This window comes from Mytilus edulis, chromosome 3 (assembly GCF_963676685.1).
Source record: "Mytilus edulis chromosome 3, xbMytEdul2.2, whole genome shotgun sequence".
Taxonomy (NCBI): Eukaryota; Metazoa; Mollusca; class Bivalvia; order Mytilida; family Mytilidae; genus Mytilus; species Mytilus edulis.
This window is the reverse complement of record NC_092346.1, coordinates 2,207,461-2,234,822: the sequence shown is the minus strand read 5'-3', so window position 1 is coordinate 2,234,822 and position 27,362 is coordinate 2,207,461. Positions and strand designations below refer to the sequence as shown.

The 27,362-nt window shown below is 30.4% G+C and overlaps 2 protein-coding genes across 3 annotated transcripts in view; both read left to right on the top strand.

The window, feature by feature from the left end:
* The first annotated feature begins 57 nt into the window (after window positions 1-57).
* LOC139515612 (kanadaptin-like) lies at window positions 58-11,444 on the top strand. Its single transcript, XM_071305233.1, has 12 exons — window positions 58-1,124; window positions 3,202-3,379; window positions 4,137-4,256; window positions 5,571-5,634; window positions 6,166-6,308; window positions 7,147-7,307; window positions 7,644-7,713; window positions 8,081-8,270; window positions 8,849-8,942; window positions 9,505-9,909; window positions 10,468-10,531; window positions 11,358-11,444. The coding sequence occupies exons 1-12, from the start codon at window positions 465-467 to the stop codon at window positions 11,405-11,407; spliced, it is 2,199 nt and encodes a 732-aa protein (XP_071161334.1). The 5' UTR covers window positions 58-464; the 3' UTR covers window positions 11,408-11,444.
* A 5,576-nt stretch (window positions 11,445-17,020) lies between these two features.
* Window positions 17,021-27,362, top strand: part of LOC139515609 (dynein regulatory complex subunit 7-like) — a 30,073-nt gene continuing 19,731 nt past the window's right edge. The window contains exons 1-9 of one of the 2 annotated variants that reach the window (XM_071305226.1): window positions 17,040-17,261; window positions 18,392-18,563; window positions 19,059-19,184; window positions 19,816-20,010; window positions 21,089-21,247; window positions 21,931-22,149; window positions 22,333-22,446; window positions 24,009-24,026; window positions 26,694-26,787. In XM_071305226.1, the coding sequence (XP_071161327.1) occupies window positions 17,080-17,261; window positions 18,392-18,563; window positions 19,059-19,184; window positions 19,816-20,010; window positions 21,089-21,247; window positions 21,931-22,149; window positions 22,333-22,446; window positions 24,009-24,026; window positions 26,694-26,787 (1,279 nt within the window). In that variant the 5' untranslated portion in view covers window positions 17,040-17,079. Of the gene's footprint in view, window positions 17,262-18,391; window positions 18,564-19,058; window positions 19,185-19,815; window positions 20,011-21,088; window positions 21,248-21,930; window positions 22,150-22,332; window positions 22,447-24,008; window positions 24,027-26,693; window positions 26,788-27,362 lie in introns of both variants that reach the window. The other variant, XM_071305227.1, reaches the window with a different exon arrangement.

Sequence of the window (27,362 nt, the reverse complement as noted above, 5' to 3'; positions counted from 1 at the left end):
TGCTGGAAATGCTATTGAAAACGGTTCTCAAATTTAAATGTTTACAAATTTACCAGTACACCTCCGACATTCCAATCAAACAATCAGACTATTATTCTTGGATGTTCATACTGGTTGTTTGAACTCTTTAAATACCGAAAGAATTGATTTTGTGAACTTATGGCTGGCTACCTAATTATTCATAAAAATATGTTCGCGTTAAATGTTTTTTAATGTGTATGAATCTAATGCGCCCAAGAAGGATTTTTAGAACGCACCCTATATTTGCCGCTTAGAACATAGTTCACATATTTTAACGGTATACATTTGTGTTTAATTGATACTTGACAGTGTTTTTAATTTGATTTTTGTATTTATTCTGATCTTTTATTTATACCAGTCTAATGTCAAATGGAAAACGCAGATGTTTTTGTCTGAGTACACAAGGGACTTGAAAACGCCAAAGGGAGATAATTCCAAAAATCATGGCCGAAGAAAACGTTGGTGATTTGTCGAAGACCGCTAATGGTGAACTTGGTACACAGTTTGAAACTTGTGGTGACGAAAAACAACCAGAAAAGAACACTGTCCCTGTCGAAATGGCGGAAACACATACATTCAAAGTCCCAGGCATAGTAACATATAAACAAAATGAAATAGCTACTAGCACATTAGAACCCAATAATGGCACTACAGAAGCCATAGATAAAACTGACGACAAAGGAACTATCCCAAACAAACTGAGCCTATTATCCCCAGCGGAACAACTGAAAGAGACATCAACACCTATTCCGTACAAGGAGCCATCTTGGGGAGGAATTAGTAATGACAAATATAGTCTTGAAGTTTTGAAAAATGGGGTCATTATTGACAAAATAGATTTAGTCAAATCGTTTTATGTGTTTGGAAGACTGCAAAGTTGTGATGTTACAATGGAACATCCGTCATTGTCAAGACATCATGCTGTTCTTCAATTTTCTAAAATAAAATCTGAAAAGCAGAACATTGGCTGGTATCTTTATGATCTTGACAGTACTCATGGAACATGGATAAATAAAAATAGAGTGTATGCTAACAGATACTATCGTGTACATGTTGGTCATGTACTGAAATTTGGAGGCAGTTCAAGGCTTTATATTTTACAGGTAATATACATAACTTGATTTCCTACAGGGTCATCATTGTTATACAGGGATCTCCATGGATGAAAATTGAACAATGGAGGAACTTTCACCATTACAAACAGTGTAGGAATTCTAAATTATCGTTACAGCAGTTCTCGAGTTATTTGCGATGAAATAATATTTAGTTTTGCGTCTTATTTTGTACTTCTCAAAAAAGGGGGATGCTGATTGCGTAAGTCAAAATAAAGCACATGTTCGACTTGTTAAACTGTTTTCTTTGTAACTGGATTATTAATTTATTTATTTAATCTAAATTATCATAATCATTTGCTGAAACTTAGTTGATTAATTCGACAAATGGATCGTCTATCATCAGATAGTATTCTCCTGTCTGGTTTGTTGATCTACCTGTACAAGCTCAGGTACAAGTGATTAGCGATCTTAATCCGAATATCCCTCAGGCGTTAGAACTGTATTGGATTATAACATGAAAAGCCTACGGGTTATGCAATTACATGCATTTGATTATAGTTGATAAAAAAAATGGCGTCGGGCTACAAAAAACGATGAAATTTAAACGATGGCGAAAGACAATTTAACGATGGTGCGAGTCATTTGACGATGGCGCAAGACATTTGAACGATGGCGGGGCGCCATCTTTAAATAGGCCATGGAGATCCCTGGTTATATATATACAAGTCTTGGACACACCATATGAGGAACAATTGTCTGCTGGTGTGCACTTGTTACACATGTACATGTACTAAAAATTAACCCTGTCATCATCAAGATTATTTTACTGTTTAAATGTATTTGATATCTTCTTGATAATATTTAAACATTGTGTTAAATGGGAAATTGACTTCCATTTAACAGTGCTTTAAGTTATTTCTTTCAATAACAGTAAAATCCGAGGGAAGGAAAATTAAATGACTTGATCACATGGTTGTTTTTAGCATTTTTAAAAGCGAAATGTGATCTACATTCAGTAATTACATAGACATATTAATTTGTTTACCTTTTCATGATGTTTATCATGTTTACAAATGGTTTATGCACATGCTCTACCAGCAGTAAACATGTTAAAGTTGTCAGAGATTGCAAGCCCATGTATATAAATTGATGAAATTTTACATTATGTAATACACTAGTAGTAGTGCTCTTCATGCATATATTTTTTTTTTAAATATGAGTATTATTCTCATGATCATGATGATCCTGAGAGATGTTTACTGGCAAACATTATTGTACTTTCAAGTTGCTATGTGAGATTGAAAACTTTTATGATGCTTATGGAAACAGATATTTAGCTCTTTGCAAACTTTATTATTAACTCCCAAGGTCTATACATCTTTGTTCTATGTTGTCTTCAAAACAGCTCAATACTGCTGAAGGGGGTTGGGCATCTCCTTGTACATGTTGTATTTAGGCTGTAACAACCAATGCAATTTGGCTACAATTAGATAGCCATTTGATAATTGCTAAAGTAAATGTACTTATCATGCTTATTGCCCATTAATTGACATTTTCTACTTATTTTGTGTTAAGATAAGATAAGATAAATACGTTTATTGCAATAAGCACAATTATGCTATAGCACATTTAAATAACAACATTATCATGTGTAAGCAACATGAAATTTATATTAATACATAGGTATACAAAACTGCTGAGAACATAATTAACAATATGAACATTTTGTTAATGAAAAAGACAATTAGATGCATATATACATGATATATAACTACGTTAATATGAAAGTTCTGAGTTTCCAACTTTCACGCAAAAAACATATATCAAATTGTAAATAACAGTTTCTTCAACTGCCAATAGATTGTAAAACAATAATAGATGAAGTAAACTGTGAACAGTAAAAACAAAAAATGAAAAATGTTAACTAAAGCAAATTATTTTTAAAATAATCATGGTGAACAACTTAGACTGAGGCTCTTGAGAGCCGCTGGTTTGTTAAAAAGTTATTTCTCAACTTGATTTCAAGGTGTAACAGTCCAATTTCATAATTTTCATATACATGTAAAGCTTTGTTTTAAATATTTTTAACTCTATCATTTAAGATTTACAAATTGAAATATTTTAGGGACCAGGTGAAGACCAAGAAGAAGAATCAGATTTGTCAGTCACTGCACTTAAAGAACAGAGAGAAAGACAAACAAAAGAAGCTGAAGTATTAAGACATGCAGACATGGCAGCACAAGAAAAAAAGTTAGATGCAATCAGAAAGAAAGAAGATGATGGTGGTTGTTCTTGGGGAATGGGTAAATTTAAAATAAAATTACATCCACAAGTTTTTATAATCTGATTAAAAAAACAGAACCTGTGTCCATACTTTATGTACTTTGCTCAAAATGGTTAAATACTCTGTTTTACTACCTGTTTTAGGGATCTTTTGGGATCCTCTGGTTTGTCCCAATGATACTCACATTAATTTTTTTTGAGATGCAATCTAATTAATTACCAGTTCAGAGAATAAATCAAGAGTCTTGTAAAAGTTGTTAAGTTGTTGTAAGCAGAGTGTAGACATACATGTAGGATCTGGATTTTTTCAATCAGATTTAGGTTTTCATTAAAAATTTATGTACATGGTACATAAACCTAATTATTGTTTATTTGTTAAGTGAAACAGTAAAAAAAAACTATATCAAAATTCCAGTATTCAGCACTTTTGAATAACCTGATTTTGATTGTTTTAGAAAAGGTTAGAGCCAATGGGCAACTTACAAGTTTTCTTTTAAGTAAAATAATCTTGTTAACTTTTAGGTGTCTGCCTACTTCATATATTCATAACATTAAAATATACTCAAAATTGACAACAACACTTCAAATTGTCTGCAATTTTATTTGCTGTGGTCTACATTTATAACATTAGAATACTCATAATTGAATAGCTATAATGCACAAACTGGCATCCACCGAACCAAATAAATCCTAAATTAATTCAAGTTGTTAAAAAATCAAAATAATGCACATATTAATTTGTGAATTAACATTATATTTATTATGGTATGTTTACAGCTGATGATGCTATTGAAGATGAAGGTACAAATGCACCCTCTGAAGAAATCAAGTTAGAAAATGAAGATCTTTATGTTGATGATCCTAAGAAGGCTCTGAAAGGATTTTACGAAAGAGAGGGTAAGGTTGATACTACAGATTCTGTGTTTTTGTTGTTTATGACAAAGTTAGGGAGGCAAAAATTATACTGCTATATCACCGGTGTCAATGTGATGATCGTAACTGCAATTACGATCATCCCAATATTGTGGACACTAATTTAGGGAAATGTTAGAAGGCAGATTTCTCCACTTTAACAGATTTGTTTCAGATTAGTTTTGTATCAAGAAAAATCTTTATAAGCATTGCCATTTAATGTGTTTTTCATAAATGATAGAAAAACACCCAGAAGAAGGAAAATCAAGATAAAAAAACACGATGATCGTAACTTGGACTTGTTTTTATAAAAAGATGATCGCCATGATCGTAACTCAAACTCTTACCAAACTGGCAATTAATATGTAATGTCAAATATTTTATTTGTATAAAAATATATGTAATTAATATAAAGTTGTTATCACAATATTTGGTGATTAGGTACACTTTTTCGCATACCAGACTGCTTTATTTATCAGAAAATGCTTCATTGAAACAGACAGTTACGATCATCTAAATTAAAAGTTACGATCATCGTTGATAAAAATAAATAGAAGTTACCATCATCATCGTGATTTTTTGTATCTCGATTTTCATTTTTCTTGTTGCTTTTCCATCATGTAAGAAAAAATATTTAAATGGCAATGCTTATAAAGATGTTTCTTGACATAATACAAATATGAAAATAAGCTGTCAAAGTAGAGAAATCAGCCTTCTAAAATTTCCCTAAATTTGTGTCTGCCATATTGGGATGATCGTAACTGCAGTTAAGATCATCACGTTGACACCAGTGTATATGCATGATAGGAATACCTTTTTGTTCAAACAATTTTGTATCGAGTATATGTGATAAGTCATTATTGGCAAAACACTAATGTAAGTCAATGGTACTTGATATGCAGTTGTATTTGCATCAGCCCACCTCATTTCTGCAGAGATTTATGTCCTTGTACTTTCATGGTTCATTGAATTTGAATTAATTAACAATGTTGCTTTCCATCAGATTTGTGTTTTTTTTCTTCTGCTAAAGGCGAGACATATCTCTGTGTAAACAGTGTGTTGTATGAATTACACACATATTAAATTCTTAATGAAAAGATCATTTATAATTTGCATTTTATTAAAAATGAGACATAATTTACAATTTCAAATGTATGCAGTTTGAAGAATTACCATGATGCTAAAACGGCCTGTGAAGAGCACTGACTATTTGAAACACCCAGTTTCTACTACAAAGAAAAAATTCGCCTTTTATTGATAAATGATTAATTACGTAGTATATTATACATGTATTTGTAGGTTACGAAGAACCAGAATATATCGTAACAGATGGAGGAAGTGGGAAATACAAATGTGCGGTTGAGTAAGTCAATTTATATCTTTATTTATTTTTGTTTGTTTGTTGTCTCATTGAAGGTACACAGTGGGGGTAAATAAAAAAAATGAAAAACTTGTAAATATTATTACAAATTCTATAATCCATGACAAAGAATTTGTTTAATCCACAAATTAAGGATATAATGGGTCTTATGCATATATGATGGAATGCTTGATTGCTTATAGCTGTATTTCTGATTAAAATTATTTTTGACCATTTTCAATAAAGATGAGAACATGTTAACAATCTCCTGAGTGTGATTGGTATGTCTATTGACCTTGAAAAGAGATGGATAGATTAAATGCAGCAACTTTTGAATTGAAGCGTTTTCAGATGGATGTCATATTTTGTTAAAGAATTGGTCTGGTATATTTGCTTTCATTGATATTTTTTTCTAATTAAAAGTAGAATGGAGTCTGATCCATGTATGTTTCATTGGAATACTGGAATGTAGTCTCCTTGGTTGTTTGACCTTTTGAATGGTATTATATTAATTATGACTTGTACTTATTATAGGTTACCAGTTGATGGACCGAATGGGGAACCAGTAATTGCTGAGGCTATTGTCTCTGGTAAGAAGAAAGAAGCAGTGCTACAATGTGCTTTAGAAGGATGTAGAATATTGGATAGAATGAACTTGTTACGAGCATCTACACATGGTAAATAGGAATAAAATAGGGAATTTAGAGGGATCCTCATGGATGAAAATTTAATAATGGAGGAACCCATAAACTTCATGTAGCAAACTATTTAACAGCATTCTGGAAGAGAAAAAAAAGAAATGTAGAAGTCGACATATATTGTTCATGATAGACAAATGTCCATACTATCCGTCAAGCTCTGAATCTAAATGAGCCTAGTCAAGCTGCAGGTTAATTACACCTGGGACTTTTTTTGCCATTAGCATCAGTGGGTCTGTTAAGAAAAATATATGACAAGAAAAAATTGTTATAAATAATTTTGTAGTGATACATACCCCAATTTAGTCCACCGATTTCCCCCAAAAGATCTCTAATTTCTTGAAAGCTGTAGGCAGTAAGTACTTTTTTGTAATTTAGAAATATACGGAAATGTTATTGTTTATCTGTTGTTTTCACCACTAAGTCTGAATGAAAACTTGAGAAATACTACCGTGGATTCATTTATTTTGTGGGTACTAATTTTTGGTGGATAAACATGATAAAAGAAAACTTGTAAGAAAACTTGTATGTTCGTGGATACTTAATTTTGTGGTTCTGCTGAGGTCTGCATACAAACCTTTAGAAAATATGTCATTTGTTGATCATTTAATTTCGAGGTTAACCTGTACCCACGAAAATTGATATCCAACAAATAATAATGAAACCACAATAGTTACCAATCATACAGATTTATACTTATTTAATCCTACTGTTTAGAAACTATGATCTTTTGACTAACAATTGTTTGTTTACGAAAGAAAAATTTAATAACAAGTGTCACTGATATGCATCCAATGTTTTCCTCACTGTTTCACAGAAAGCAGGAAGAGAAAACAGAAGAATTGGGAAGATGATGATTTTTATGATAGCGATGAAGACTTATACCTAGACAGAACAGGAGATATAGAGAAGAAAAGACGACAAAGAATGAAAAAAGCAGGAAAAGAAGAACAAAAAACAGAAACATATAAAAGCTTGGTTAGTATTACTTGCTTACAATCAGTTATAAATAGTATTTTACTGTAAATGTTTTCAGATGTAAGTGTTAATTTCAATTGGTCTCTATGAGGAAAGTGCCTGAATAGATGATGAAAAACAAAATTAGAAGCAATGGAAATTTCACAGGAATCAAAGCAGAGGTTGCAGCAATGTTAAAAGATCCGACTTACGGGGGAGATAATCCCAAATTTACAAACATGGGAGATAATAACAAGAGAAAAGAAGAAGCTGAGTGGGATTCTTATTTTCTTTAATAATTTTTTCCTTGTCATCATTTTGATTTTAAACAAATTTATTTTATATTATATTCTTTAGGTAGAAAAGCATGACACAATTACTAAAGAAATACAAGAAATTGAAGCAAAGCTAGAAAAAGCTAAATCAGGTAACATTTGTGAATTAGCGATTCAAATTTAGATTGGTTGATTCATTTTCAATTACTCTATATATTTTTCAATTTGTTTGTCTGATTTTCTAAGTTATTTAAATTAAAGTTGGATCCTAGAAAGGGGCTTAAGAATTCCTACTTTCTTAAATTGTTCTTTGATAATTTTGAAAACAACAAATGAAAAAGACAACCTTGAATGATATTCAACCCATGTTCACAAATAAAACTTCCATTCCCAAATGATTTATTTTTTGGGCTTTTGAAAGAAAGATTTTTCTACAACAATACTTTCTCAAATCTACCTGATTATATTTATTCTTTATTTAAAAAGTCTGTATATTGTACTACCAGATTCTATTTTTAGATGCAGCGGCCATGGACAATGATGACCTTGATGCACTTGACGCCTATATGATGGCAATAAAGTCTGGAGTCATGGATACAAAAACTAAAATGGCATTGAAAAGACAACTGATGGAACTGAAACAGGAAGAGATGAAGATCAGAAAGCTTGTCAATATTGCAAAACCTGCATCATTACCTGAGTTAATAAGGTATTGTCACTGAATGTCACATGACTGTAAAATTCTTTGTTGATTTATCATGTGATGTGAGGAACTTTTTTTTGGGGGGGGGGTGGGGGGGGGGGCATTTATGTGATACCTAACATTTTAAGGATGGCTGTGAGATTGAAATTATTTTTTAAGTTTTAGTTGTGGGAAAAAAAAATGTCAAATGATAATACAATACCTCCTATTGACCATGACATTTTAACAACACTTTGTTGAGTGTAGCTCTTCATGTGCAAAATTTGCAAGTTGGGTCTACAGAAAGATTCTTCAAATCTCTGGAAAACTTTATCAATGACATTAAATGTCAATGAAGTGAATTTGAAAAATTTATATAATAAGAATAATATAACAAAATAATAACCAAAAATAAAACATTTATAAAAACCAAAAATAGATCATTTGTAAAAACCAAAATAGACCATTTATAAAAACCAAAAATAGATCATTTGTAAAAACCAAAAATAAAACATTTACATGTATGTATTTATTTACAAAATGTAACGGTATTTTTGGGGGTTAGGAAATCAGTTTGATATTTTTTTTTTCAATTTTTTTTTCAGTCCTCAGATAGTACCTAAAGCACCTGGTATACAGATTAAACTTCCAGTTATTGGTAAAATCAAGTCACTTAAAACGCAGAAGCGACCATTAGTGGTAATTAATGATTTGTAATACAACCTATACCAAGCCACATTGAGTATACAGTACATTTTTGTAGTATGAAGTAAAAAAAAGTTTGGAGTATGCTACTAAAATATTGTTTGCATACACCATAGTATTTTGAGTAATCTTTTGCTATTAATTTGTTAAATCTTATGAGACAGTAAACAATATTTTGTTCACACACTTTAACAAGCAGCATTCCATTACCAGCAAATCATGTATAGCATGTATTATCTTAACTCATGTTTAAACCAGATTGTCTCCTCAAAGCTTGATGAAGTTGGCAATCAAAAATCACAAATGGTTGAAATACAGAAAACACATGACAAAAAGAAAAAGAAAAACAACATAAGTCTTCAAAACATTAAACAGAAATCTCTTTGTTTACTTGTCATAGAGGAACCATTAGTGGAACAGGAATTCTTATCTTTTTATAACTCTTAGTTCAACCCTAGTTTTTGATATGATCAAAAGTCATTTTAAACCCATTGCTGGTATTGTTTTTTTCTTATTTCAATTTAAAGTTACGTTTTTGTTATTTTATATATTACAGCCATCAAGACCAGTCAAAGAAATCAAGGAAACAGGGGAAAACGATTTTATAGAGGAAGAAGAAGATGAAGATGAGGAACCAAGTGGTAAAGTTCCTCGTGAAGATCCTTCATCAAGACTTCAAGGAGATGCAGACGACATCAAGACTATGAAAGATAAATCTCAGAATTCTTCTCAAAAAGACAATAAAACAAAACAAAATGATAGGGAACAAGAAGCAATGGACATTTCACAGGAATCTAATGAAGAAATAGCAGCAAGATTAAAAGATCCTTCTTCAGGGGGAGATAATTCCAAATTTACAAACATGGGAGATAATGACATGAATGCATTGCAATCTAAACAGAAACAGACCAAAGATAAACAGAAGAAAAAACACCCAAAACAGAAGCCAGTAAATACTGAAGTAAGTTTCTAAACTAAATGAAGATTAATTATAATCAGTGATCTATATTTGTAATACGAGCAATTATCAAACTATCAGTATAAAAAAGCAGATCTATTCTAATCCCAAAATTCACTGGAAACTGAATAATGATTAAAGAAGAAACATAATTCACCTTATGCTTTTGTTTTTAGAGTTGTTCTACATAAGCATAGTCACCAATTTTTTTTCTCACTGTTGAAGGCCATATGGTTATTTTTCATTGCTGATATTTTCATTAGAACTCCTGGTTAATAGTTGTCTAATTGGCAATAATACATCATCTCCTTATTTTCATAGTTTGTTTAAGCACTTCTAAGTTTGGGTAGTTTGCAAGTTCAGTTACTTTTGTAGTATGGTATTTCAACGAAGGTATATTTTTTAAATCAATAATATTGCAATTATTTAACTGCACTTTTATAGCAAGAGGTTTTACAAATGAACTTGCATCACATACATTAAATGTTTACAAATTAGGAAAACTATGACATATTTTTAACACAAGTTTGAAAAATAATGTTTAATTTTTTTATTTACTAGGGGAAGATAACTGGTGACTATAATTCTACAGACCCAGATTATGCTACGTGGGTGCCTCCATCAGGTAATTTTTGTATTTTATGTTTTTATTTATGTCTGTTTGGAATGATTATGGTAAAACCCATGTTAATTTTTTGGTGAATTTTCTAGATTTTTTCACTGCATAATGCCACTGTTCACCTACCCTTTTTTATGCCCCATTTATGGGCATTATGTTTTCTGGTCTGTGTGTCTGTCTGATCGTTCATTCGTTCGTTCCTTTGTTCGTCCGTTCATCCGTCCGTCTGTCCCACTTCAGGTTAAAGTTTCTGGTCGAGGTAGTTTTTGATGAAGGTGAAGTCCAATCAACTTGAAACTTAGTATACATGTTCCCTATGATATGATCTTTCTAATTTTAATGCCAAATTAGAGTTATTACCCCATTTTCACAGTCCACTGAACATAGAAAATGATAGTGTGGATGGGACATCTGTGTACTAGGGACACATTCTTGTTTTAGAATTAATATCGGATGATTGGTTTGAATTTGGTAGAATGATTACAGTTTTTCTAGTTAATTTAAAAAAAAATGAATAGACAAATTAACAAGACCTATAAGTGGTTGAAAAGTGTTACATAAAGGACAGGTATACATATGGAATAAAAAGTTTGAAAACAAAATCCCTGTTAAGATGATATTCCAAATATATTTACCGAAATCTATCTTTTGAATAAAAAAAATTCTTGTATGTTTGTTCAAAGGATAGAAATATTGAGTATATTTGGTATATGTCTAAAAAAAAATTCCCATTTATCCCTGAATTTTAAAGTAAAAATGTCCTTTTAGTTATTTTGAGACATGATAGACAGGAAATTCAGGAATATTAAATTTCCTCTTCTTTCTTTTTCAGATCAGTCAGGAGATGGAAAAACAAGCTTAAATGCAAAGTTGGGCTACTAAAATTTGTTATTGATTATTAATAAATATATTTGTACAATATATGATTTATTATTTTGCTTAAGATATATTATCGTGGAGCCTTTTGTTTGCTAAAAAGTAAAATCACAAAAATACTGAACCCCGAGGAAAATTCAAAACAGAAAGTCACTAATCAAATGGCAAAATCAAAGGATAAAACACATCAAATGAATGGACAACAACTGTCATATTTCTGAATTGGTACAGGCATTTTCAAATGTAGAAAATGTTGGATTGAACCTGGTTTTATAGCACTAAACCTCTCACTTTTATGACAGTCGTATCAAATTCCATTATTTTTACAACGATGCGTGAACAAAACAGACATAATCAGTAAAATAGTCAAAATATGGTTACAGCAGTCATCACTGTGTATATTCTCTATATATCTTTTTGGTCTAGTATTGTTTATGTTATACATGTTTATTATGTTGAATGATGTCATTGAGCCAAAGGTCTAATGTTTTTTTCTTCCGATAGTATCAGGTCTGCACCATAATTGGATGAACAATGTTCTCTGGTTTTTCATCTGAACAGGCCAAAGCACTAGGGCACAGCTAAATAGATTGAAATTTTGGAAATTGGTGTCTGAAATTCTGAATGGATTAAAGGGGAACAACTGACGGTCACATAACAGGATATAAACATAAACATTGATATAAATAGACATGGTCCTCGTGCAAATGGATTTTTCTATGTCTCTTTGATTTCATGTTTTCGGTTAAAAAATAAGTTAATTTACAATTTTTCCTGTAAAAGAATGATTTTTTGTGGATCGAATCAGTCAATTAAATGATTCACCTTTGTTTCACTTTCAATGTTGACATTCTTTTCTTTCAGTAACCTAACACACTTCAATCATGTGTAATCCATCTCTATCTAAGGGGTTAAATTGAAGTTCGCATTAATACAAATTCAATGAAGTCGATTTATTTACTTGCAAGTGAATAACTAATCATCGAAGTTTTCATCACTTATTTTGACAAAATAGAACTACTGGCTGCTTAAATTGAATTATTATTTCACTGTTTCATTTTCATTAATGATTGAACAAAAAATTCAGAAATCAACTTTTGTCGAGCCTGCGATATTTGTTGCAGAAAGCTTGACATTGGGATAGTGAACCGGCGGCGGCAGCAACTTTAGCTAACTTCTTAAAAGGTTTATATTTTAGAAGGTGGAAGACCTGGATGCTTCATACTTTGTATATAGATGCCTCATGATACAAAGTTTCCATCAGTCACATGTCCAATGTCCTTGACCTCATTTTCATGGTTCAGTGACTACTTGAAAAAGTTAAAGATTTTTTGTAATGTTCAATTCTCTTATTATAAGTACTGTAAATTCAGAAATTATTGCGTGCATTTATTATTGCGATTTTGTCATTTTAGACTTAAATGTGGTTTTTATTTTTATGATTTTGACATTTTGAGAAAAATCCTGTTTAATTCATATAAAACATTTCAAAATGCGAGTTTAAATTATTGCGTTTACAACTCTGTTGCATTTTTCGCAATAATAAAAACCTCGCATTAATTTCTGAATTTTCAGTATTAGGATAACTGTATTTGGCATGTGCCTACCTTGCAAGGTCCTCATGCCCGTCAGTCATTTTTCTCTTGACCTCGACCTCGTTTCATGGATCAGTGAACAAGGTTAAGTTTTGGTGATCAAGTCCATATCTCAGATACTATAAGCAATATATAGGTCTAGTATATTCTGTGTATGGAAGCACTGTAAGGTGTACATTTCCAACTGGCAGGTGTCATCTGACCTTGACCTCATTTTCATGGTTCAGTGGTTATAGTTAAGTTTTGTGTTTTGGTCTGTTTTTCTTATACTGTATGCAAAAGGTCTACTTTATTTGGGGAATGGAATGATTGTAAGATGTACATGTCTAGCTGGCAGATAAGATCTGACCCTGACCTCATTTTCATGGTTTAGTAGTCAAAGTTAAGTTTTTGAATTTTGGTCTTTTTTTCTAATACTATATGCAATAGGTCAACTATATTTGGTGTATGGAAATATTTTATGATCTATATATCAGTCGTGCAGGTTTATTTTACCTTGACCTCATTTTCTTGGTTCATTGCTCAGTGTTAAGTTTTTGTGTTGGGTCTGTTTTTCTTAAACTATAAGCAATAGGTCAACTATATTTGTTGTATGGAAGAATTGTTAGCTGTACATGCCTGCCTGGCATGGTTCATTTGCCCTTTACCTCATTTTCGTGGTTCATTGGTCAATGTTTAGTTTTCTTGGTTAATGTTAAGTTTATATGACAGTTGTAATAAAGCTTTATATTAAGACTATCAATATAATATCAATGATTAGTAAAGAAGGCAAGACATTTCAGCGTGTGCACCCTTGTTTAGGTATCTTGTAGCTAAGTGACCCTTAAATGTTTTTTTTTTATCACTCACAATCTTTATCACACTTTGTAATATGACCTTCATTATAAGGAGCAACCATTTGAATTTATGGGGGGGGGGGGGGGGGGGGGCTATGGTTTTTTTTGGAAAAAAAAATTTGTTTCCATTTTTAGGAGAAAAAAATAATTTGTTTTTGATTCTGAGAAAAAAAATTTGTTTGTTTCACCCTCAGCTGCCACTATATGTAATGCTAAAATTGAAAGAAAAAAATTGTTTTCGACTTGGCGAAAAAAATAATTTGTCCAGAAAAAAAAACCATAGCCCCCCTCAGAAAATCAAATGGTTGCTGCCTAAATGCTCATCAATTTAAGTTTAACAGTGAAGTGCATTGGTTTTATTAGTCATGGAGGTCAAATGCTATAGATTTTAAAATATTTTATATTTCTTAGCATCATGATAAGATTTCCTTCCTGACAGGAATTTTCTGTGCTATTGTACATTTCACACAACAAATCCCGTCATCTTCTCCCCCTTAAGTAATCCTAGTCTTGGATAGGGAAAACAACCAAGACCCAAGGAATACAGATAGATATAAATTTTATGCAGAAAACATAAAAAAAAGACATGACAAATACAAATACAAAGATTTTTTATTATAGGATTAAACCGGGGCGATTAACTCACAAACTGAATAAAAGTCCTTATGTAAAGTTTGTGGCTAAGAGCCCCGTTTACACATCAATGACCTCTAGAAAAAATGTGTTTAATTCTTATAATTCTAAAGCCAAATATTCTCGATTTTTATTAACATTTTTTTTGGTGTAAAGCTACTATAATCACCATCACATGCACAACTGACAGGTCGTAACTAAGGAGTTGGCCGCCATCTTGACTTTCTATAATTCATTAATGTTCGATAAATGCAATGGAATCTAAAACAAAATAGCACCTTCCTCCGAAATTTCATTTTTAAAATGAGATATTATTCGAATTTGAAGCTAGACGTATTAAACGAAATGATCTTTCCCCTGAAAGTTTTCATTCGTATGACGTTGTGTTTTGCCATGACGACAATTCGCCAAATCCTTCATGAAATTTCGCAGAATTTTATTTAAATTAATTTTTATACATTTTCGTAGCTTTAGTGCATTCATTTAATTTCTTTTTTGTTATTATGCATTAGAATAGAAACAACTGTTATGCATTTGTTTTTTTAAATCTCAATTTGCTGAAATTCCCAGTATCCCTGCAAGAATGTGTATCACGCATGAATAGATTACGAAAGTAGATTTGGAAACATGGTTTATCGAAGTGTAAACCTAGAGAAAAATTCTAATTGACCAATTAAATTCAAGTATTTATAGATATGCAAATCATATAAGAATTATTGTCAAACATGATGCCCAATAATTTTAGCAGTCCAATTAAGTTCAATTTCATACAAGTGATTACATATTGATTACATTGATTATTTAACAATTAAACAAAATCAAGTCTTTCTCAGCAGAATAATTTCTACAGGAATAATATGTATAGTTTTACAATATAATATAGATGGACAAACTACTGGTGACGTAATTGTTTCTAGTATTTAATTTCTCTCTTTGAATAAAGTACACAATAAACTTACTTTTTAAATTATAACATTATCCTTAGATGACATTAACCATATTAATTTTGATTTAGTTGGGAGGCTTTTAAAGTTTTTGTTTACCTTATTTAAGTAATTTATATATTCAGATCTTTTATTTTCTAAAACAGGACACTGAAGAAGAAAATGAATTTCATCTTCAACTTCGGTGTTGCATAATTTACATATTCTATCCTCCACTCGAGGCCCCAAATATCTGCCTCTTTCAATTTCTAATTTATGTGCACTGACTCTGAACTTAGTGAGCAGTCACCTTTCATCGTCATTCAAAATTAATAAATATTTTTCCATACAAATATTTTCTTTACATAATCTGTAAGTTCTTAGTTTATTTCCATGCTGTTTATTTTGTCTATCATTGTAAAGTTCAGATTTCCAAATACAAGAATATTTCAGTTTTAATTTCCGGTAAATTAGGGATTTTAAATCCATCTTTGAATTTTTAACAAGTTTAAGATCTATATATCAAGATATTTCATAAGAATAACAATACAACTATACCAACTATTTTTGTTTAAACTATTTAGTGATGTAGAGACACTCAGAGCTTCAGAGAGAAGGATATCATCAGTCTTTAATACATATTTATAATATCTAAACATATTTAAAATTACTTCAAGAAATAAGGGACAAAACTATAATAGAAGAAGGGCGAAAGATACAAGAGGGACATTCAAACTCATAGATTAAAAAATAAACTGACAACGCCATGACTACAAGGCAATAGACAAACAGACAGACAATAGTACACAAAATACAAAAATAAAGACTAATCAACACTTACCCCACCAAAAACGGGGTATTAATCTCAAGTGCTCCTGAAAGGCACCCATTGTATTGTTTATGTTATTACAAACCCTGTAAAAAGTATAATTTTGGTAGTTATAATAATTGGGTTTTTTTTATCATTTCTTTCGTTTTTATATTAGATCTCCAGAGGTAATTACAAAAACAAACTGATTATAAAATAGTACTATTCTAACAAAAATGCTGAACTCCAGAGTAATGAAAAAAGATGAAGCTCACAAAACAGGACAAAAACGAACACCAACTAAGAATTTAACAAAATTAAACAATTCTGCACTATTCACATCATATTCATAAAAATTCAAAATAGATAACTTCAAAATTTAAGAGTAGTCTAGTGGTTTTAATTTTAAATATTTAGATTTTTTTTATATATAAAATTATAAACAATTATAATCCTGGTACTTTTGATAACTATTCCCAAACATAAAAAAAGACACCTACGTCCCTGGACTAAGTACTAGTCTTATTTAAATTTTCTGATTTGTAATATTTGAGATCAGAACTATGTCAAGCTTTTTTTGAAAGCTAACTTTGTAACTAAAACAAGGGAAATAACTGTAAAAGATTACCGGAAGTAAATTAATAGATTAATGCGCGACTATCTTTAATTAGCAATTAATTGTTTTATGATTTCCAGAAGTATTTTATGCAATTTAAATACCATGATTTGTTATGCTTTAAATTTTGACTAGCATTACGTACATATCTATTTTCTGAGCGATCATGATTTTTATATTGTCGATGCACTATATTTCAAAGAGAGTTTGTTGCTATGAGCGCGTATTGTGTTTAAATAATGAGTTGTTCGTCTCGTTTGTAAAATCATGGCTTCGGAGGACGAATTCGCTTTACCGAGTGAAGATACAAAGACCCCCGATCCAGATAAAGATGAAGATGAACTAGGAGAAGAAGCTGAAGGCAAAACAGCCGAAGAATTAACCGACGATGCTGAGGCGTTGAAAAAGGAGCTTGACAAAATAGTGGTGCATCCTCCAACGATTCAAGAGTAAGGCAATGTTTTGATGCATTATATCCATTGCCAAGAATAAGTTAAAGAGCGAATTGTAAATAAACAAATTAATAAAAAAAACTATGCCCTCAATATGGTCATCACCACAACTTAATTAGCTGACTGTCAGCATGGTTTTATATCTGTATCTGTATGGGTACGTCGTAGCTACCAATAGGGCTCTTCACGGTTAGTTCGGCCATATTGGATAGGGGGCAGATTTTTTGGAAGGAGGTGGAAATGGTATGAAAGTGTGGGAAATCCTATGTGTGTTTCCAAGCAACAGCTCTGTTTTAATGATGTTTTCCCGTATTTTTCACACCATTTTTACCTCTATTATGAAAATCTGCTCCCTATCCAATATGGCCGAACTAACCGTGAAGAGCCCTATTCTGGCTTTTATACAACGGGAGTGAAGGCGCCGTCGATTTATTGATGTTTCACCAGAGCAGATTTAAAGCTCTCTACACTTGTTGCGCGAACAATAGTGTCTTCTAGATGGTTCCAATTTACTATTGTGGACACAAAAAATGAATTTGAATGTTGCGGTGTTTTACTAGTAGGAATGTCAAAACACCTGGTATTGTTCCTCACATGTTTTTCAACTATGTTTGTGGCTTGAAAATTTTTAGCTGTGATGGTTCGTCTTGGTCTTGCTGATTTGAGGAAGTCGTCTGGATCAATAGCGGGGCTCATGCGTCTCAATTTTAGTTCCTGTAGCTCTATTTTTGTAAGCATGTTTGTTATGCAGCCTAGTTCTGTAGTCGCCTGTTATAAAGCGTGCTGCTTGCCTTTGTATTCGTTCTAGCTTGTTTGAAACTTGTATCTGTTCTGTTTTGATATCACAGGCACTTACTACTGCTAGTTGCTACATAAACTATCATATGATTCAAAGATACCAGGCTTATAATTTTGTATATCAAATATTTATCAGTAAAACCAGAATCAGAAAAGTGCCAAATAAAGAAAGAGTTTATAAAACTAATCCCACAGTGGATATCAAAAGACCAATATACATACAAATAAATTATATATACATGTATCCTTACATTGAGTGCATGCTTTATCTAGTTATTAGACCAGTCTTCACATCTAATGAATTTGATTTAATGCTGATTTTTTTCCAGACTAACAGCCCAGGAATTTGATCCAGCAGAATTCCCTGCTTCCTATAAAGACAATTTACCAAAAGAAAACTTGGTGCTACAATATGCAGAAAATTTTAGACTACAATATGTACACTTATACAGAGACAGGAAACCTCTTCTTCTCAACCCAATCAATGAATGTGGGACAGAGGTAATTAATTATGAATGAGGCTCTTACAAAATACATGTTTTTCTGCTATAAACCCGACCAACTCTAATCCTCAGATTATTTTGTTATTATTGCAAAAGCTCTTTTAAAATCAGATTGTTTTCCCTGTTTAAACCAGTTAAAAAATGCTTGAAAAATAAATTCATTCTCCTACATAACCTATTTTTCAGCATGATAACTGAATAAAACAGAAACCCAGGTATTACATGTACATGTAATATTATTTTGGTCAATAGATTAAATCACTTTTGTATAAGAATTTTCTAAAACCTGAATTATTAATTATATGACCACTGAGTTTGATATTTTTTTCTTGTATGTATGATGAGTTCACCATTGATCACTGCAAAAGAGAGTTTAGAAGGGTTTATTTAACAGGCTGTATTGCTTTCTTCATGTTAAAATTTCTATTTTATTTGTAAATTACATTTAATAAATGCATGTATGTATATATATATATTTTATTTGTGATTTTAGAAATTTGTATGTACAACCATCAGACCAACACAGATTGAATTTAAAGAATTTTACGGTTGGGAGGGAAGTTCAGAATTTGTTGCAGATTATCTGAATTTTGAGACATTAGAGCCTCCATATGAATTGGTAATTGTCATAATTTACAACAACAATTTTACATCAGTCAAATGGTAGTTTAAATTAACATCTTAATAATAAAAAAATTTATGTTTTATTTGGTTACAAGTCTCAATGATTTATTAAATTAAGTAGTAAATGCAGAGGTTTCATAATGCAAAATGTGAAAAATACAAAATATGAAATTTATTAGTTTGACTCATGTCATTTATTGACAAATTTATGTTATTAAATATCCAAATAGTAAAAATGTGCATTATAATCATTTTGATGTGAACCAATCCAATGAAAAATGTGTTGAGTTTCTGATTTAACAGTATTATTTTTTGTACTTTTATTACATCAAGTCAAGATTTAACCATAGATTATTTTTTTGTTAGTAACTATATTCTTTAAGCTTCAAAATATAATAAACTTGTGTAAAGATATAACATCCCATAAAAGAGAAACTTACCAGTACTCTTGATCAATATAAATCATAAAGAATACATTTTCTGTCCTAACAAAATTAAGACTTATATGGTTCTAGAGTCAGGATAGAGATGCCATAACATTTTATATTTGATTACTTGTTTCATTTGAAAAAATAAATGGTAGTGATAACATTGAATTGTATTGATATCTTTGTCTTTTTTTCCAGCCAAAGAGGTTGATATCGCCACCATCTGTTTTAAAACGTCAGAAAGGGAATTGTTTTGAGTACAGTACATTGCTGTGTTCCCTGTTAGCTGGAGCCGGTTACGATTCTTACGTTGTCAGCGGGTATGCTACACATGAGACATGTCTCGCAGACGAATCGAGGGAGATCTGTCCACTGATGAAAAAGAAAGAAGAGGTTTGAATATATATAAAATAAATATATAAAATGAATATATATATAAAATGAATACATATAAAATGGATATATATAAAAATGAATATATATAAAATGAATATATATAAAATGAATATATAAAATACAATACCACTTAATTGAAAAATTACAATATTCTGTTTTTTTAAACTTCGAGCAGAACAGACTGTCTTAATATTATTTATACCTTTAGAAAATGTAACTTATTGTTAAAATGCAGAACTTTGTTCTTGCACATTCATCATTTGTGTTATTTTGTCAAAAATTTTGTACTGTATACAAGGAAACTTCTGTTTGCTGGTTATTTTTATGCCCCACTTACGATAGTAGAGGGGCATTATGTTTTCTGGTCTGTTCGTTTGTCCGTTTCGTCTGTCCCGCTTCAGGTTAAAGTTTTTTGTCAAGGTAGTTTTTGATGAAGTTGAAGTCCAATCAACTTGAAACTTAGTATACATGTGCCCTATGGTATGATCTTTCTAATTTAAATGCCAAATTAGAGTTTTGACCCCAATTTTACGGTTCACTGGACATAGAAAATGATAGTGCGAATTTCAGGTTAAAGTTTTTGGTCAAGGTAGTTTTTGATAAAGTAGAAGTCCAATCAACTTGAAACTTAATATACATGTTCCCTTTGATAAGATCATTCTAATTTTAATGCCAAATTAGAGAATTTATTCCAATTTCACGGTCCACTAAACATAGAAAATTATAGTGCGAGTGGGGCATCCATGTATTGTGGACACGTTCTTGTTTTTTATTTAATTCACAATCATATAAAATATGTGTCATAATCATTCTTGAAAGGGTTTACAGATAGACTCAATATTGATTTGCATTAAAAATGTATCATTAACGCGAGAATTTAGTACTCACATGGAAATTAAGATGCTGAAATTATCAACAGTTTTAACCTTTACAATATATAAATGTGCATGTATGTTTTGAGTATAATACATTTCCTAAGCAACATTCAATTATGTCATACACATCATTATAAATTTACCAAAACCAGTGAAACAACAATTTAAACTTTCGATTTAATATTTATTTGGATAAACAGAAAAAAGAAGAAGAGAAGAAAAAAGAAATAAAGAAATATACAGTTAAACCTCCTCGTGATTTGAGGAGTAAATTTGAATTGAAGCAGGCGGCCAAAGAAAAAGCTGAAAAAGAAGCAGAGGAAGAGAAAAGGAGAAAAGAGGAAGAAGACAAAATTGCTGTAAATATTTTAATATTTTGTAAAGTTGGTCATCATTTATAAAATTGTTTTATTGACAGTTTAGTAAATTTTGGGAAAGGTAACAAAAGACTAGTCAGTGTTTCTATATTAACATTAGCTAATAAAAGATGCATGGCTATGCTAACAAATAAGAATAATTTAACTGTCTTATAGCTGCACAACCTAATATTCAAGCATTAAAAAGTAAAATAAGTCCAAAGTGATCTATTTCGACATTAAAAGTTAAACTGATCAAAATTTTAAAAATTCCAAATTTCCATTCAATAAAAGGATATTATACAATTACTGTCTTTTGATGATGTAAATATGTAGTTTTATTGACTTTTGAAACACAGAGATTCACTGAGGCCAAAAGTCAATTAAACCACATATTTACCTAAACAAAAGACAGTAATTGTTTTATTCTATATTCCAAAAGAAATGTATGAATTTGAAATTATTTACCAAAAGCAATTTGTACATGAAATGTTTTTTTACCAAAATCATACTCTTGAAATCACGTGAAATCATGTTGAAACATGAAACACAGCACAATAGACAGTGTGGTGCATGTTTTGGAACTATCAAACATCTCCTTTCTATTTTTCCGGACATCTTGAATTAAAAGGGGGTTATTCTAAGCAAGGCATAATGGGCATTAATGTTTTATTTTATGATTTCAGGAGTTAGAGAAACCACCACCAGATCCACTGTATGGTTTAAGAATTCACTCCTGGGTTCTAGTCTTATCTGGAAAGCGAGAAGTACCAGAGAGTTTCTTCATTGAGCCATTTACAGGACTTTCACATCCTGTCAATAGTCCTAACTACCTTGGTATAGAGTCAGTCTGGAATCATGTTAACTATTGGGTCAACATGCAGGATTGCTCTGAGGGAGTGAAGGTAATTATAAAACAGGGGCGGAAGATACCACAGAGACATTCAACTCAATATAAATCTTTGTAAGTTTTTACTAAATCACAATAATTAAATCTCACAATAATTTCTGAAATTACAAGTTTTATGTATGAAATCTAATGCATATACCTACAGTTGCATTAATTTCTATTATTTTTTTTTATTTAGGGTTTAACCTATGACCTTGGAGACTGCACAAAGTGGGAATATATGTTTCCCTCCATTGACAAACCATTAAAGATTCCTGGAGAAGATGGATTTGAAGACTTTGAGGATGAAGAGGTATTATTAGAGTTGTCAAAAGAATTATTTAGATAAAAAATTTAAATCGAATATTAACAACAACAAAATGGATTTTTGACCAAGGGAATGATTTATGCTTATTATTACCACCAAACACAGATCAAGTTTGAATTTTGGTGGCATCACTATCACTATTTTTAAGGTGGTACCTAACACTACAGGGAGATAACTCTGTAAAGTCAGCTAAATGTTTTAATTACGTTGTGTTGTAAAAGGAATATTTAGCTTCTCAATGATCAAAATTGGCTTTTGTCAAACTGCTATATAACTAGTGTAATTTTTCTGACAAAACAGTTGGTTCAAAATTTTTGAAATTTGTATATTTTTGTTAAAGGGTCAAAGTAAGTACTTTGACAAAATTTTATGAAAATTAAACGAGCCAAATTAATTTTAGTGCAAGTGTTGGGTACCACCTTAAGTTATGTTCCTTTTAATTTGAAAAAATGTTAAATTTGCTGTTTCTACACATTGATTTTAATTTGCCTCAACCAAATGTTATTATGCTTATTAGCACCAAACACAGATCAATTTCAAATTTAGATGGCATTGCTTTCGGCCCTTTGTTAATTGAAAAATATTGTAAAAATTGCAGTCAAGGAAAATGTAATGTTTATTGCAAAATTTTGGAAACATACAGCCAGGTCTTGACTACAGTATTAAACTAGTTAATTTTTTTTATTTTTTATAATCACAGTTAAAAATGAATAACAAAATTTGTGTAATTAAGGTCATTTGATTTTTTCACAATTGAAATTGAAGGTTTATTAATTTATATATAATATCTCAATTAAGAAGCTAGTTTTTATTCAAAAAAAAAAAATCATACAAATACAGCATAATTTATTTTGATCAAAATATTGAAACCTTTAGAAAAGTAGTCTTTCACAAATAGTGAGTATTTTTCGGTACTCAAATTTATGAGAAAAGATTTATATTTTTTTTGAATTCTCTCAAAAGTGAGATTTTTCACTTTATATTTTTATGTCATAAATTATTTCAATGTTAACCAATTTTTTTTTACAAATGGTTAGTTGTTTAAGTGTACCTTAATGCTATTTTGAAATATTTGACGCTTGAATTATTGACAATAAACAATCACTTTGAAAAGTGCTTCAGTTTTTTCCAGCAATAATGTCTGTACTTGTGTCATGGCCAATTACAGAAAATAAAACACTTAGATGTTTGTAAAATGTTTAAAAAGAACTTGACCTGAGAGATTTGTTAAAATTTGGCTGCATGTTGCTACCATGCTTCTCCAAGCAAAGATTCATTAAATCTGGGGTTAAATTATCCAGACTAAGTTGTCTCACTTAAGCATTTTATTTCTAAGGCTTATAATTACAACAATAAATTGATCGGTTCCAAAAATGTTTAGTTAACTTTTGAAAGGTTTATGCTTCAATTCCAATATTTATGAGTTCACTTGACTACATGTAGTTGCAAGAAATTAGTTACAAATGTTACAATTGACTGATTTTTACTTTTTCTTAACTTAATGCTTTAGAATGAAAAATTATTCATAGCATGATGTTTTTTGTTAGTCAGATGGTGTTATAGGAGTAAGTTCTGCATGACTAATTATAGCATGGTCACATTCATCGGTGCATGACTTATTTTTCAGAGGGCCAAAACTGCAATGAGTTATAGGGTTGCATCATCCACAAATATGACAAATAAATCTGTAACTCGGGAAAGCACACAATTCACTATCAACGAGGTTAAAGTTTATGTGGGGTGTGTGCTTCAATATATGTATCATGCATTTTATTATATTGTGACTATGAATTCATATTATTACCATAATTCTTTTTTGATCGATAATCTAAATTTATATGACTTATTTTAACATGTTTTTCAATATTGTAAATAAGTAATTTAATTTTTAAAGTGCAGCAGCAAACACAAACTGTCAGTAGGAAAGTCAGACTATTATAAGATGTTCTGGTTGATAATATTTTTGATTCAACCGTGGGATTGTAAGATCAGAACTGTTTATGTCAAACCTATACAGAATACTCCTACTTTTCACTTTTTCTGATCAAATAATTCAAATATGTATTTTATGCATTTTGAAAACATTGTGAAGAAAACAATTGATGAAAGTAATATGTTTATTTATAATTTAATCAGGTTAGTAATTTAAGTGATGGTAAGCTTGCTGTGTTCTTGTTTAAAGTGATGTTTGGTCTCAAAAAGGACAAGCTGTTCCATTCATATAACATGGGGAGATAACTCATTGTTTACATTTGAAAATTTTGGGCAGATAGCTTCATCGTTTACATTTAGACGTCTATAAGGTACTTGGTGTACTGTTAACAGATGTGGAGTTATATAGAAACTTGCAAATGACATCGACAGAGAGAAGGCAAAAATTTGACCGTTATTTCATTGGAACCTGGACATTCAGAATTTTTGCTGTTTTAATTCGTTGGAAATGGAATCCATTTGAAATGTTAATGATTTAATTGTTTTTTGTGTTTGCTGTGTAAATTGTCATCATTTATTTAATGTTTTTTTTTATTCAGGAGTCACAATATTATTCATGTTTCACTAATATGGTTTTGGATGGTGTGATTTTTTAAACAAGAGTGATTTTTAACACGTAATTCTATAATCTGCATATGATCAACCAATATGATCATTAATAAATCGTAATATGTACCAGTGACAAAAAAAACATTCCCTCAGTGTATTATATAGCTTAAATATTTTACTATGGGTATAAACAAGGCTTTTTTAACGAGGTGTAGAGATATGTATTCACAAGAGATTCCATTTTGCTTTGCATGACAGTACCTTTTTAGATAATAATTGAAATTTATTGAGAGAAAAATTTAAATACTACAAGCATGCTCTCTGAAAGTTGGAATAACAAAAATGCATGATTTTTAGATAATAACTGAAATTTTTTTGAGAGAAAAAATTAAAATAATACGAGCATGCTATCTGAAAGTTGAAATAACAAAAATGCATGCTTCTTTGTTAGAAAGTAATTATGTCAAAAAGTCAGTAACACAGTCTTGTTTTGTGAAGTTTCTGCTTCAAAGTCATGCATATTAGGTTATGCCTTGAGATATTTTAACTTAAGAACTCTTTTCATAAAAATTTCCTATGACTTAGATTGATTATAAGTTATTCAGGAAAATATATGATATTTTTTTTGTGACAATAGTTACAGATGATAACATGCACAATTCTTATACATAAGGTTTAGTTTATTTATAAAAATTTATTTTTAATATATTTTATTGTTTTATCATACATGTAGGTCGGAATCAATATGATTTAAAACAGGAATTGTTGATTTAAGGGGGTTCACGGGTCTAAATCATTTATATAGGATTTCTCTATATTTATCTATAAATGTACTTTATCTTATAGTTAATAGAAAAATAAAATAAAAAAGTGGGGTCACCATTCATTTGCGCTCACAATCTGCCTTCGAAAGAAGCATATATTTTTGTAAAGGTGTTTTTTTTTCTGTTGAAGTAATAGGAGAAATAAAGGTAATGTCGAGATAAAAAAAGAAATTTATTACAGAAATCGCTCAAATTTTACAATAATTTAGTTTATGTACAGCTTATATGGAAATTGTATTAAAAAATATAGGTCACCGATGAGTTAAAAAAGATATTTCAATTTCAAAGCCAAAAAATGGCATATTTCCACCAAAGGGACATAATTTGGAACTTTTTCAATGATGTATACATTTAAAAAAATCATCTGGGGCCAACACGAATTGATTGTTTTGAATGATTTTTGTACCATATGATAAAGTAACAACTACAAAAGGTAATGAATAAAATGTGTAATGAAAAACAAATGTTTAATTTTTTTTTGAAATTTTTATACCCTCGAGCCTCCTTAATTGATTTTTTAATATTTGTTCGTTATAACTTATTATCAGTTATTCTTATTTAAAAAAAATCTTTAAAATTACATTAAAAAATTAAAACGTTAGTAAAGAAAAGATGAGGAATTCCAAATAGAAATTATTTAAAATTATGATTAGGAGAATGAGTTCTCAACTAAAAAACAGATTTTCCAATTTAATAATAACCTATCACATTTAACTCCTCACCTTTATCACACCATTATTGATATTCTTACTTCTGAATTAGATGTAATTTTAACTTCATTGGATCAAATTTCATTTGTCAGTTCTTTGTATCTCAATGCCTTTGATTTATATGACAGTTTCTCACGTTTGTTTTTAATTTGCCCAGGACGAAGATGAAGATGAAGAAAATGATGCCAAAAAATTAGAGCATTTAGATATGCCGCCATCTTGGGTGGAAATAATTAAACTCTCTCTTAAAGGTAATCATAGAACACCTTATGTTTCTTGTATGCGGTGAAATAAGAATGACCTTTCTTGTAAAAATCTGGTGATTGCTGTGAGTGAACACGCATGGATCTGTCATTGAAATATATCTTAATGTACAAGTTGAAAATGTGCTTAATATCAATGCTTTTTTGTTGATTGTTTACTAAGATGACAATTGGTAAACTAGGGCTTCAAAATTAATTACCTGCCATTTTTTCACATCATAATAGACTGAGAGAATTTTTGTTTAGGATTATACAATTTGGATGTGTAAAAAGTGATAAAATTGTGTACAGAAGACTACGTTTATGATGTAGACATGCATTGGTTTGAGAATTGGATAAACATTATCTTTCACTAGTCACTCGTTTGATATAACTTTAAAGGTAAAAACAAAATTTGCATTACAGGTCATCCAAATATGACCTTTTATTAGGGGTTTTCAGATTTTATAGGATCAACAAAGAAATCTTACAAAGGAAAGTGAAACATCTGATTTTAAATATTGGATTATTTTTTTTATTGGTGATTAATTTGAATATAATATTTGTATTATTAATTATTTGCA